At 34.9% G+C, this 13,338-nt stretch overlaps 1 protein-coding gene across 1 annotated transcript; it reads left to right on the forward strand.

Moving 5' to 3' along the window:
* Positions 1–11,236: 11,236 nt before the first annotated feature.
* Positions 11,237–13,324, forward strand: LOC127127232 (putative UPF0481 protein At3g02645). Its single transcript, XM_051056363.1, has one exon. It carries the CDS (start codon positions 11,275–11,277, stop codon positions 13,315–13,317), a length of 2,043 nt encoding a protein of 680 aa, XP_050912320.1. The 5' UTR covers positions 11,237–11,274; the 3' UTR covers positions 13,318–13,324.
* Positions 13,325–13,338: the final 14 nt, after the last annotated feature.

The raw sequence follows: 13,338 nt of genomic DNA on the forward strand, positions 1-13,338 counted from the left end.
CAGTGGCAAATCAAGTAATCATGTATAAATGAATCAAGTAATCAATCACATAAATTCAAGTAGCACACACTATAACCATTCAATGAGGCTCAAGCAAAAGGGTGAGGCATTAAAGCCAACTGTAATAGGGCTCAAGTTGCTCTTAACCTTGCCATTGAGGGGCTAAGGTGAAGCAGATGAAAGGATATGAGGGGTGTGCCTCATCACTCTTATCTCTGGTCAGAGAGAGTATTGGATATCAGAAGGTGTGGGAGTTCAGAAAGATGGAACTCTCTCCACAAATTAGACTCGATAGATCTTGGGTTTGGATCTCAATGCTACAACCATGTAATGGGAGCAAGGAGAAGACTCACAGAATAGTGGGAGATAGGCTACATATCTCTTATATCCACCAATTGTCTCACATGAGGTCTTTTCCTGCTTAGGGACAAACATAAACAATCACAAACATCGCCTCTTAAGGAGGACTTCAGACAGTTGCCTGGCTAAATAACAAGCCAGGTCTTCCAGACTACATGGAGACAAGAGAGTCTACCTCAATGCAAATGCTATACAAGCAAAGCAATGCAAGTTCTTAAGAGAACTGAGCAACTAAAGGGTACCTGAAATCAATCAAATATAATCAGCATCCCAATCATTAACTCAAAACAACAACATAATAATCAACAAGCACTGTACAATCAAACAATAATGTGCATAACACCAAGTCCAAGTGAACCAAGCACCCTACAACACAAACAAGTTAGTTCACAATAGTCAAATGAAACAATTCAACTTGCATTAATTCCTTTAAGCACTTTGCTTCTTAACCTGAAAAGTCAAAGTCAAACTCAAACATGAGTAATAAGACCACTAAGACAAGCCTAGGGTCCAAAGGATGGAAAAATCTTAAAACAGCAAGTAAAACATGATCAAAACCAAGATAATTCAAATAAGAATAGATCCCAATTGGTCTCATATCCAAACTATGCATTAATTTCATTTTATGCACAAATTAAGTCAAAGTGAGCAAAGTTGAATCACCTATGAGCAACCAGAATGATTACATCCAAACAAATATCAAAACAGCTCAATAAATTCTACAAAAATTCTATTCTAAACAGAACATATTCAATGAGCTACATATCGATTTTCATGCCATTTGGACAAAAGGAGCTATGGGAATTAAATCAACATGTCAAGGCATGCAAAAACACAACCTAGACTAGATCACAAAACAAGTGCCAACTTCAATCAATTGTAAAACAGTGATATCACATGGGAAATGGATGGGACCAAAGCCGAATTGAAGCTAAACATGTTAGGAAGCACTCCACCAAATTTCACATTCATATGGTAAGAAATGAGCATTTCACAAGCTATGTAAGTTTGCTACTCAAGACATAATCCAAAAATGCTAAACAGCAATCAAAAATCCAAATCAATTAGAAAATGGATCAATTAAACCCACAAAAAATCAGGGTGAAACCTAACATATAAAAGATATCTCATGCAAAAAATCAGAGCCATAGGCAAAGCATAAGCATGAAAAATTAAATCATGAAGTCAGCATAGCATAGTGTGACACATATTGTCACACTCAAAAAGATTAAATCATATCTATCAAACCAGAGATCCAAAAATCACAAATTATACATCAAAATCTCCAGGAGTGAGTCAAGAATCATCTTATGAAATTTCATTAAATTTGGAGCTAGCATGATTATTTTATGATTAAAATGGTAAAACATACGAATAATGCACACATGACAAAAATCAATAAGTAAATCCAAAAAAAAATCCCCAGGCACAACTTGAGTTACTATGCCTAAAAAAAACTAGGGGAAATTCTGAGATTAACAGAAAAAATCCCACCTAATTTGGATTAAGGATGATTTAATTATGATTTTTATAAGTTTTGATTAAAATTGAAATGTTTATTTAAGTTTAATATGGATTTAATTAATTAACAATGGCGTAATTGTAATTCCAAGTGCCAGGATGCAAAACGCATCGTTCCATTAAAATGCTGGCGCCACGTGATTGGCTGCTTTCAGCGGGAAACGGAAATTTGAACGCGAAGCCAAGGAAACAAGATCGAAACGCGCGTTCTTGCCCAGAATTTCATGTTCTTCATTGTTCATCAATCCAGAAATCGTTATGGCCATTTCTCAACCAAAACGCACAAACCATATACCGTTGGAACCGACATTCAATGTAGATCATGAATCTAACAAGCGTTTCTCCTAATTCTAACCACGTGCTATGAATCGATCGAAACAAGATTCACACACAAATATTCAGATCAACATATCTAGTTCAATATCTAATGGATTCGCACGATTCGAAGTTTAACGTGACCTACATGCCAAGATCTACAAGATCCATATAGAAATTGCAAGAATTAGCTCGGTCGAATCTTACCTCAAATGAGATGCAGCCGTTGAATTCGTTGGATTCAAAGCTCCAAAGTACAAAACAGATCACGATTGATGATGTAGAAGGTGAATGGAAGTGAAGATTCAGCTCAACGATGCACGGATCAGTGGAAAATCGTAACTGCCATGTGAGAACTCAAGATTGCAACAGTGTGAATTTGCTCGATTTACTCCTCAATCTTGTTCAACAGAATTCCACAAGCACCTGCAGATCATGAATCAACAAAGAACTAGCAAAAAATTCGGTGAATTCTTGATGAATTGATAAAAAAAGTGAATATGAAGAATGGAGAAAAGTGAGAGAATTTGAGAATTTTTTTGGATTGGATCTGAAAAATGATTATTCTCCTTTCAATTCTGTTAGAATTAGGCTTTTATACTCTCTACTAATCACCCTCTAAACATGATTAACCAATTGGTAAATGGAAATGATAAAAAATGGAGGTGTTTTTGACAAAATGGGATTTTCACCCTTGTGTATGAAAATGGTGCATGAAGTAATATGGACGTGAACAGTGCTGTATGAGAGCTCAAAATAGAGTTATGTATTGATACAAAAGCTCCTGCATCGATGCGTAGCACATTTTTAATAGTACGGATCGATACACAACTCGTACGTATCAATACATAGCACTTTTTAACAGTATGCATCGACACATAACTTGTTTGTATCAATACATAGCATTTTTTAACAGTATGCATCGATACATAACTTGTTTGTATCAATACATAGCATTTTTTAACAGTATGCATCGACACATAACTCGTATGTATCAATACATAGCACTTTTTGCCTTGCATGCATCGATGCGAAATTCGTATGTATCGATACATGGAAAATTTTGCCATGCACGCTCGGTGGTAATTTGATCATATCTCCTCAACCGTTCATCCGATTCTCACGATCTTGGACTTTTTGGAAATGGGAGAGAAAGATCTACAACTTTCATGTTCAACAAAATTCCATTTGAACATTTTTTGATGATGGAAAGTTGAGTTGAAGTCGTTCCAAAAACTTGCCATTTTTTGGAAACTTGAAACCATAGGTCATTTTTCCTTTTGGAAACTTTTGGTATGACCTCAAATCCTTCAATGTGAGTATTTGAAATGTCAAATGAGACTTGTTTGAACATGAATGGAGTATTTCTAATCACTTCCCACCTCCAAATCCATAATTGACTTTGCAGTTGACTGGCTAGGGCTTCAGTTGACTGATGAATGCCTTGATGAGATTCAAGCCTCTACCACTTGAGATTTTGATTCAAAATGATGTCACAACTCAAATGAACTCTTGATTAATGATCATGGGGTCCAAATTCTCAAGAATGGCCACCATCTATTGCTCAACGGCTGATTTTGACTGATTGACTGATGATTGTTTCAGCTGTAAGTAACATGGTTAGATGACAATATTTTTGTACTTTTGGTTAGTAAACACATGAAAAGCAATGACATACAATGTAATACATGCTTGGTGATCAAAAATCACACTCATAAGATACCCACCCACTAGGAGGGAAGCTAGGGCATGCATTGATCCTTGAGGCTATGATATGATATGATATGATATGAGCCATGAGGGATCTTAGGGCAAAAATTAGGGTCTTACAACTTCTTCCCAGAAATGCTTAGCCATGTTAGTTTCTTGGATCATGGTGCGAGCCATTTCTTGCAAAGTCCTATTCTTCCTTTCTACAACTCCATTTTGCTATGGAGTTCTAGGACAAGAGAAATCATGGGAAATACCATTTGAATCAAAAAGATTTTCAAAAAGATCATTTTCAAATTCACCACCATGATCACTTCTCACTCTGACTATTTTGCAATTCATTTTTGTTTCCACTAGTGAGTAGAGAGTGAAGAACACAGAATGTGACTCATCCTTGTGTTTCAAGAACTTTACCCATGTCCAACGACTATAGTCATCAATGATGACTAATCTATACTTATTTCCATTGATAGAGATAGTTTTCACTGGTCCTAACAAATCAATGTCCATAAGTTCTAACGGTCTAAAGGTAGAAACAATAGTTTTCGCTTTGAAAGATGTTTTAGAAAAGTTTCCTTTATTACATGCTTCACAAAGAGCATCTGAAGCAAACTTCAGGTTGGGTAAGCCTCTGACTAATCCAAGCTTATTTAGCTAAGAAATCCTTCTCATGCTAACATGTCCCAAACGCCCGTGCCATACCCATTGCTCCTCATTAACAGACATTAGACATTTTCCATTTTGATCCTCAAGATCAGAAAGTCTAATTTTATAAATGTTGTTCTTTCTCTTTCCGTTAAAAAGGATTGTACCATCTTTTTGACTAACAACTTTACATGAATTTTGATTAAAGATTATATCATAACCATTGTCACTAAGTTGACTAATAGACAATAGGTTATGCATTAGACTATCAACTAAAAGAACATTAATAATATAAGGAAGTTTACCACTACCAATAGTTCCAGAGCCAATGATCTTTCCTTTCTGGTTTCCTTTGAAACCAACGAAGCCTTCCGGCTTAAGTTCCAAATCTTGGAACATAGACCTTATGCCCGTCATATGTCGTGAACATCCAATGTCCAGGTACCATGACTGGTGTTTCAACTGAACTGCTAAGGATGTCTGCAACATAAATTATCTTATCCTTAAGTACCCACTTTCTGGGTCCTCTCTTGTTAGTTTTTCCAGAGTTGTTTACAACTTTGGGTATTTTAGCAGAAGGATAATCATGGGGAATTTATGCATGATACTTAGGTTTCTGAACTGAGTTCTTATCCTTTGTATGTTTTATGTCTGTACAAAAATATCAAGCTCAGTGCCAGCAGGCACGAAATGCACATAAAGAGGTTTTGGTTTTATCTTCTGACTTTCATTAGGTTTTATAGTTTTTGTACAACCTAAACCTTTCTTTCCATTTCTGCTAACTCCATAGATCAAGTAAGTCATTTTGCTTATATCTATGATTTTAGCTAGAAATCACTGGAATGCTCTGTCATATCTAATGACACAATCAATACTAGAAGCTTTTAAGACTATTTCCTCGTCTAGTTTTGAAATTTTTCTTTTCAAAACATTGTTGTTACTTTCTAAAGAAAATACTTTTTCATTTAGAAAGGAAATATATTTCTTAAGCTCACTACGAGTTTCAGAAGCAACTACTTGGACTTCTTTAAGGTCCTTGTATTTACTCTAAAGACTTTGGTACTTTTCCAGCATTTCAGAAAGACATGATTCAAGATCAGAACGAGATAGGTTAGAAATACCTCTTCAGAATCGGAGTTGGATTCTTATTCTGATAATACCTTGTCTTCTGGTTCTTTAGAACCTTCAGGATCATCTGTAGTTGCCATCAATGCAACGTTAGTTTTTTCTTCGTCAGAATCTTCTTCTTCGGATTCTGAGTCATCCCATGTGGCCATCAACCCCTTCTTGCCTTTGGAAAAGTTCTTCTTAGGCCTTCTATCCTTTTTCAGACTTGAACAATCATTTTTGTAGTGGCATGGCTCCTTGCACTCAAAGCAGATAACTTCTTTTATAGAACCTTGATTCTTCTGTCCAGACGAAGAATCAAAACGACCAACATTCCTTTTGTCTCCTCTGAACTTTCCTTGACCATTTTTCCTGTGTTTCTAGAGTCGGTTGACTCCCTTTGAAATTAGAGATAACTCATCATCATCTTATGAGTCTTCATTAGATCCTTCTGATTCTTCCTCAACTTGATAAGCTCTTGTCTTCTCAGGCTTAGACTTTAGAGCAATAAATTTACCTCACTTCTGAGGTTCATCTTCCCCGAGCTCAATCTCGTGGATTCTTAAAGAACTAACAATTTCTTCAAGACCAACATTGTTTAGAACCTTTTCCAGCTTCAAACAAGTTACCGTAGGTCTCCATTTTTTGGGAAGACTTCTGATAATCTTCTTAACATGGTCACTTGTAGAGTATCCTTTGTCCAAAACTTTAAGTCCCGCAACAAGCATCTGAAACCTTAAGAACATAGTCTCAACTATTTTATTATCTTCCATTTTAAATGTCTCGTACTTCTGGATTAAGGTCAAGGCCTTTGTCTCCTTTACTTGAGCATTCCCCTCATGAGTCATCCTCATAGAGTCAAAAATGGATTTGGAAGAATCTCTATTTGTTATCTTCTCATACTCGGTATAAGAGATATCCTTTAGCAATATATTTCTGGCCTTTTGATGATTTTTGAAATCTTTCTTAAATTGATCAGTCATAGCACTTCTTGCTATAATATTTGCTTCAACATTAACTAGGTGAACGTAGCCATCGACTACAAGATCCCAAAGATCAATATCGGAACCAAGAAAGAAGTTTTTTATTCTATATTTCCAATAATCAAATTTCTCACCATCAAAGATTGGCGGTTTTTCACTGTAGTGATATCTTTCATTATTGTTAACAATGTTAGCAGCGACCATTGTTTCTCACACAAACTGGATCGGTACTGAACACGGTGAAGTTTTGATAAATCTTTTATCATAATCAGAACTAGGCTCTGATACCAATTGAAGGTGCGAAAAACACAATAAAGGGGGATTTGAATTGGGTTTTACAAGCAAAAGCTTTTTCCAACACAAGAACACCACTAGCAGGTTAATAACAAAGAGATAAAAACACAAGTATTTTTATCCTTGTTTGCTTGAAACTCAAAGCTACTCCAGTCCATCCGACAAGGTGATTTTTCCTTATACACAAGGACTTAATCCATTATAATCAACATATTACAATAATCACAAATAATAACCTTCTTTGTCTTCTCAAGGATCTAACTATACCCTAGTCTCCTTAAGGACTCACAAAAAATAACCTTCTTTGTCTTCTCAAGGATAACCTCCTAAAGGAATCAAACAAATTGTTTGAATAATATTTTTGTGTGTTACAAGATGCTTCTATACAAACATATTTTACACATGATAAACAAATACTTAAAGAAAATTTGTATAGAAAAATGATAGCTTTTCAAATAAACTTTGTCAAGTTTTTGCAGCGCTTCAGTATTATTCTATATGTGTATATTCTTCAAGTCTCTATGTCCCACTTACATAACAAAAGGAGAAGAGCGTTGGAGGGAAAAATGGGAAAAGCTCATAGAGCGGTTGTCCACTGTTGGATGGTGAAAAGAGTGATATTGCATATTGTCCTTCGCCCACAAATCAGTAACAGGTGTGATGTATAATATTGTCCTTGCCCATGAAATCAGGTAGTGGAGAGGATATTCGATTTGTATTATGTACTATTTGATCATGTTCCCTTTTGATCTTATCTGCAAGTTCATTGTCTTCTGATGAAATTTGATGAAGCATGAAATGAAGAAACATAGATTTGGATTCAGAAACTTCAGAATCTTTGGTCAAAACCTTGACAACGTCAGTAGTCTGGCTTGAGATATTCAGTATCTTCAAAATCTTCAGAGTCTTCAGAATCTACAGTCAGAACCTTGATAACTTCAATCGTCTGGCTTGAGATATTCAGAATCTTCAGCTACAAAACATAACTTTAGAAGCTTTCCATTCTTCAGATGTTTGGTGATTAGAGTCACGTCCAGACGCACGAACTGAAAGAACATTGCAGCAACAACATGATTTCTCCTCAGAAGCTTCTCATGAGTGAATCAACATATAAGCTGAAAGATCATTGCAACATCAATATTGAACATCTTTCAGAACTTCTAATAGCTAGCGCAGAAGCGGATTTGGAACTCATTGTTCAGAAACTGATGATGTTGCACGTCATATATTCAGAATCAAAACTGGTTATTAAAGCTAAACAATAACAAACCATTAGGGTGCACAAATTATTCTCACACAAATACAACATTGTTATCATCAAAACTCAAGGTATAGATGCACAACCAAATCTTGTTCTAATAGTTGCTGGATACCAAATTTATTTGATATTGAAGTTATGATTTATCCCCATATAGAATAAAGCATTTTTTTGTTACTATAATGCTTTCAATACCATTGTATGCAAAGAACCTGATCTATAGGAAACCTTGTTGAATCTATTAACGAGATCAAGCATTTCGTGCACGAGAGATACTGAATACTAAGACATAAAATGGTTGAACCAATAGTAGATACCAAGCCTCTTAAGGACTATGTGATTCCTATTGATGAGGAACCACACTAGTCTACAATTCATCCTTTCATAGAACCTAACAATTTTGAGATTAAGCCATCTATTGTGGGCATGGTTCAACAAAACATATTCTTCAGGTTGCCGAGTGAAAACCCCAACTTCCATTTCTCTATATTTATGGAATTTTGCAACATGTTAAAATCTAACAGTTTTAATAAAAAAAAACTATTTGACTTAGATCATATCCTTTCTCCTTGAGAGATAAAGCCTGATAGTGGCTCCAAACCTTACCCTCCAACTCCATACCAACTTAGGGTCAACTAAAAGCAAAATTTCTCATACGGAATTTTCCACTGAGTAAAATGGCACAAGTGAGGAGTGAAACATATAATTTTATACAAGAGGACAGCGAATCGTTATTTGACGCTTGAAAGTGTTTTAAGGATTTAGTTAGGCCATTTCATGGGATCGAAAAGTGGCTCATTGTCCACACATTATATAATGGTCTCATTTATAGGCTATAATAGTCCTTAGGACGTAGGCTATATTATTAAAGAGGACATGACGAAGAACCATCACTCATGGAGAAACTCATGTGAAATCATTCTAAAAGCCCCTAAAAAGGGTGCACTTTATGAAATTAGTCTGTTTGATCATATAAATGTCAAAGTAGACACTCTCTACCAGAAAATATAAAATTTGAGCATTACCCCACCCACACTAGCTTCTATTAACCCAACAGTAGACACTCCACTGTTGATTGTTAGTCAGTCCTCGCTAGAGGAACTAACCAATAAGGCATTAACTATTTTAATAATAATCTGCAAGGGAACCCGCACACTAATACCTATAATCATGGATGGAGGGATCATCCAAAATTTTATTATAAAAAAAATCCCCCCTAGTTTGTAGCGAATCCTAGTCCTCCTGGTTTTCAAGGACATATAGATGACAACACCCCCCGTGAAGTCCAATTTGGTCATAAATAAGTCAAGTGTGTGTTGAAGTCCCACATTAGTTATAAATATGGAGACTTGGGCATTTATAAGTGGGAGAATCCACACACATATCACCTTAAGGTTTTGGATGAATATGTGGTGTCTTTCTCACTTGCGTGTTTCTCTTGGCCCAATGTTGATGCTCCTCCTAATTAGCCCTAACAAATGGTAGCAGAGTCTTTAGTTCGAGAAAGGGATCGACTTACTTGTATAGAAAGTTAAGGCGCCACAAGAGTGGTAAGTAAGAAACGTTACGTTGAAGAGTGTCAACAACGACACAACAGTGGTGAGTAAGAAACGTTCCATGCGGTACAAGAGTTTGTGGAAGTAAGAAGAGCTTCCACTTGAGGGAGAGAACTGTGGACTCATACTTTAGGGGGAATGTTGAGAATATAACAAGTGTGAGTAGTGTGGGTAATAGTCCTACATTGGTTTAAAATATGGAAACTTGAACATTTATAAGTGAGAGAGCTCACCCACCTATCACCTTAAGGTTTTGGGTGAATATGTAGTGTCTCTCTCACAAAGGTGTTGCTCTAAAAAAAGAAGTTTTACAATGTTCAATGCTCTCTAATGAAAAATCCTCCCAATAAAAATGACAAAGGAATGTTCTTTGTTGTAGTCTAAATTTTTTGTGTGGACTAATAAGAAACAAGACTTGTGAAGCTGGAATTCATTGGATAATAATGTGTATTCAGTCAAAGATGTCTAAAATGTATTGTGAAAGAACTCGAAAAACGATTCAGAATAACTTCACCTTGCAAGTCGGAAAAAAATTGGTCCCACTGAAAGTATTGCTACTAAAATGGAGGTTGTTGATTAATATGTTTCCTATAAGATAACCTATAGAAACATGGTGTCATTTTATCATAGTTAAAATTTGTGCACTAATGGATGCACCTTTGAAAAATGACTTAACATTTATTTTGTGAATGTTTACTCTTTAACAAGGTGTAAGAATTTAGTCTAGATTGGTTGAGATTTTAAAGTGATATGCCAACTAAAATGAGTGATCATGCCTATCAGTTCAACATATCATATTTGAGAGGTCCAAAAAAGTGAAATTAATTTAACTTAATTTGACTAACATGTGTTTCGTCAATATGAAAGCCGGGGAATTCAATTATATTTCGATAGAGCATTTAATTCTGTTTATGATATTAAACATTGAGAAGTTCATGATGTTTGTTTGAGTGTCTAATGAGATCTTTCAATTTCATTTATCTTCGTCAAAAGGCGAACATAAATACTTTTGTCACTGGTCTATATGCCTATGGTTGTTTATATATATATATATATATATATATATATATATATATATATATATATATATATATATATATATATATATATATATATATATATATATATATATATATATTTCTATTTAGTTTTTTCTAGAAATGTAAAAATGAGTACACAGTGATTTGGTAACTGTATAATTTTTTTTATACATTAATCATTTATAAAATTGAACTCTAAAATTATACTCAAAGTTGCTCCCAATAAATATATGCAACTGGGGTTTATCACCTAACATTCATAAATAAATATACAAATGAAACCATATGAGAAAACAATTCATCCATGTTGGATGCATGAGTAGATCAAGAGAGGACTATGATAATATAATAGGTCAACCACGACCATAATCATTAAAGAAACAAAACTTTGGGAGACTTAAGATTTCCATCTTTGTATATAATTGTACATCCCTAGCTCAAGAACACACAACAAATTAAAAAAAAAAAAAAAAAAAACAATTAAAATGGCCTCTAATGCAGTAGCCTACACCGATGAGCAATGGGTAATAGATATTTGCAAAAGTCTTCTACCTGAAGTGGAACAAAACACACATGATGAAATCATAGTAAGTGTGTCACAAGTCCCCAAATCTTTAAGATCCTCAAATCCAGAAGCTTTTATCCCTCAATTTATAGGACTTGGTCCTTATCACCATTACAAATCTGATCTCATCATGAATGATAAATTGAAATTAGATTCATCCAAAAGAGCTCTCAAACACCTCTTTCACCACTTTGACACCGAAACACTCAAACATCGTCTTAAATCAATTCTCTCACATTCATATATACAAGCTTTCTACCATATTGATGTAGCTTCCAAATACCCTTATCAAACCCTCTTATACTTACTCACTGTTGATGGCTTATTCTTGTTGGGGTTATTGCATAGAGCTTTAACAATAAAACCTCAACAAGATCAACAATACTCTTACTTCTTAACCGGAAAACATGGTATTTCCATGGTCAACTCTGCTGGTGTAGAGTTGACCATGAATTTTATCGTAAGAGATGTTTTTATGCTTGAGAATCAAATTCCAACTCATTTTCTTAAGCAAGTCAACACAGCCCTTGTCACCATAACTAGAGATGAAATTGAATCGTCTCTAGAAAAGGAAGCTCATCAAAATCTTGGACCATCCATGAGATTATTTTGTGAATCACTCTGTCCATTTGTTCATGAATTTCAACTCACCAAAAATCCAGAAAATCATGCACATTTGTTGGATCTAATGTATCATTTGATTGTACCCAATCATTCTGATCCTGAAGAACCTCCTAGGTCTGATCTAAAACTCGAAATCAAATCCAATCCCGAGCCACAATTTGACTCTGAGTCTAAGTCCACACCACAATCTAAGCTTGAGTTAGAGTTTACATCCAAATCACAATCTGAGTCTGAGTCTAAGTCCAAATTACAATCTAAACTTGAGTCAGAGTCTACGTCCAAACCTCAATCTGAATCTGAACCTAAACCCGCGATACAGTCTGAGCTTAAGCTAAAGCCCGAGCCTCATAATCAACCTAATGACAAGAAAAAAGTGAGTTATGCTTGTTCTATTTGCTTCAATTTTCTTGCAATTTTTGTGGCTATTTGTATTATAATAGGTTTTATTATAAAGTTCATTTTCACCATATTTTTTTGGATATTAAAAACTCTATTTAGTTTCGTTAAATGGGCGTTACGCCCATTAGTGAAACTATTAGATATCATTAATCCTTTCGTTGAGGTGTTATATGATTTTTTATCAAAGAACGAAACAAAATTCTCCTACATAAAACCATGGACAAAAATCGTCGGAGAAATTAAGAAAACAAGTGAAAACGTTAGAAAAGAGGATTACTCAACAAATTGGGACAACAACATCTCAAATGTAAGCATCCCATCTGTAACAGAACTTAACAATGCTGGAATCAAATTCCAACCGTCAGATATAAGTGGAAATGGAATCTCATCCATTGATTTCGATGAAATTAAATGTCAATTTTACTTACCCGTTATCAAACTAGACATGAATTCAGAAGTAATCATAAGAAATCTCATGGCTTATGAATCATTGATTGAATCCAAAGGGTTAATTTTCACAAGGTACATTGAATTAATGAGAGCCATTATAGACACTCCAGAAGATGTGAAACTATTGGTTAATGAGAAAATCATTGAAACTGAGATGAGTTATGAAGGTGTTGCACAACTTTTCAATGGGTTGATGGGAAAATCTATTAGGCCAATAAAGGTTCAAAAATTGGATCAAGTGATTAAAAGGGTGAATGCTAAATTCAAAAGTAGTCAAGCTCAAAAAATGGCTATGATTAAGTATATGTCTTCTTATGGGAAGATGTTGACAGCTTTGGCAGCTATTGTGTTTTTGGTATTGACTGCTGTGCAAACATATTGCTCTGCTTTTGGTTGTGCTCGTAACTCAAATTATATGGGATCATCATCAATGTATCAAGATGGGGATTATGTTAGAAATGTTGGTAATGTTTTTATGAGTTCAATGTAAGTTCTAGTTCTTGCTCTTTTT

Source organism: Lathyrus oleraceus, chromosome 3 (assembly GCF_024323335.1).
Source record: "Lathyrus oleraceus cultivar Zhongwan6 chromosome 3, CAAS_Psat_ZW6_1.0, whole genome shotgun sequence".
NCBI lineage: Eukaryota > Viridiplantae > Streptophyta > Magnoliopsida > Fabales > Fabaceae > Lathyrus > Lathyrus oleraceus.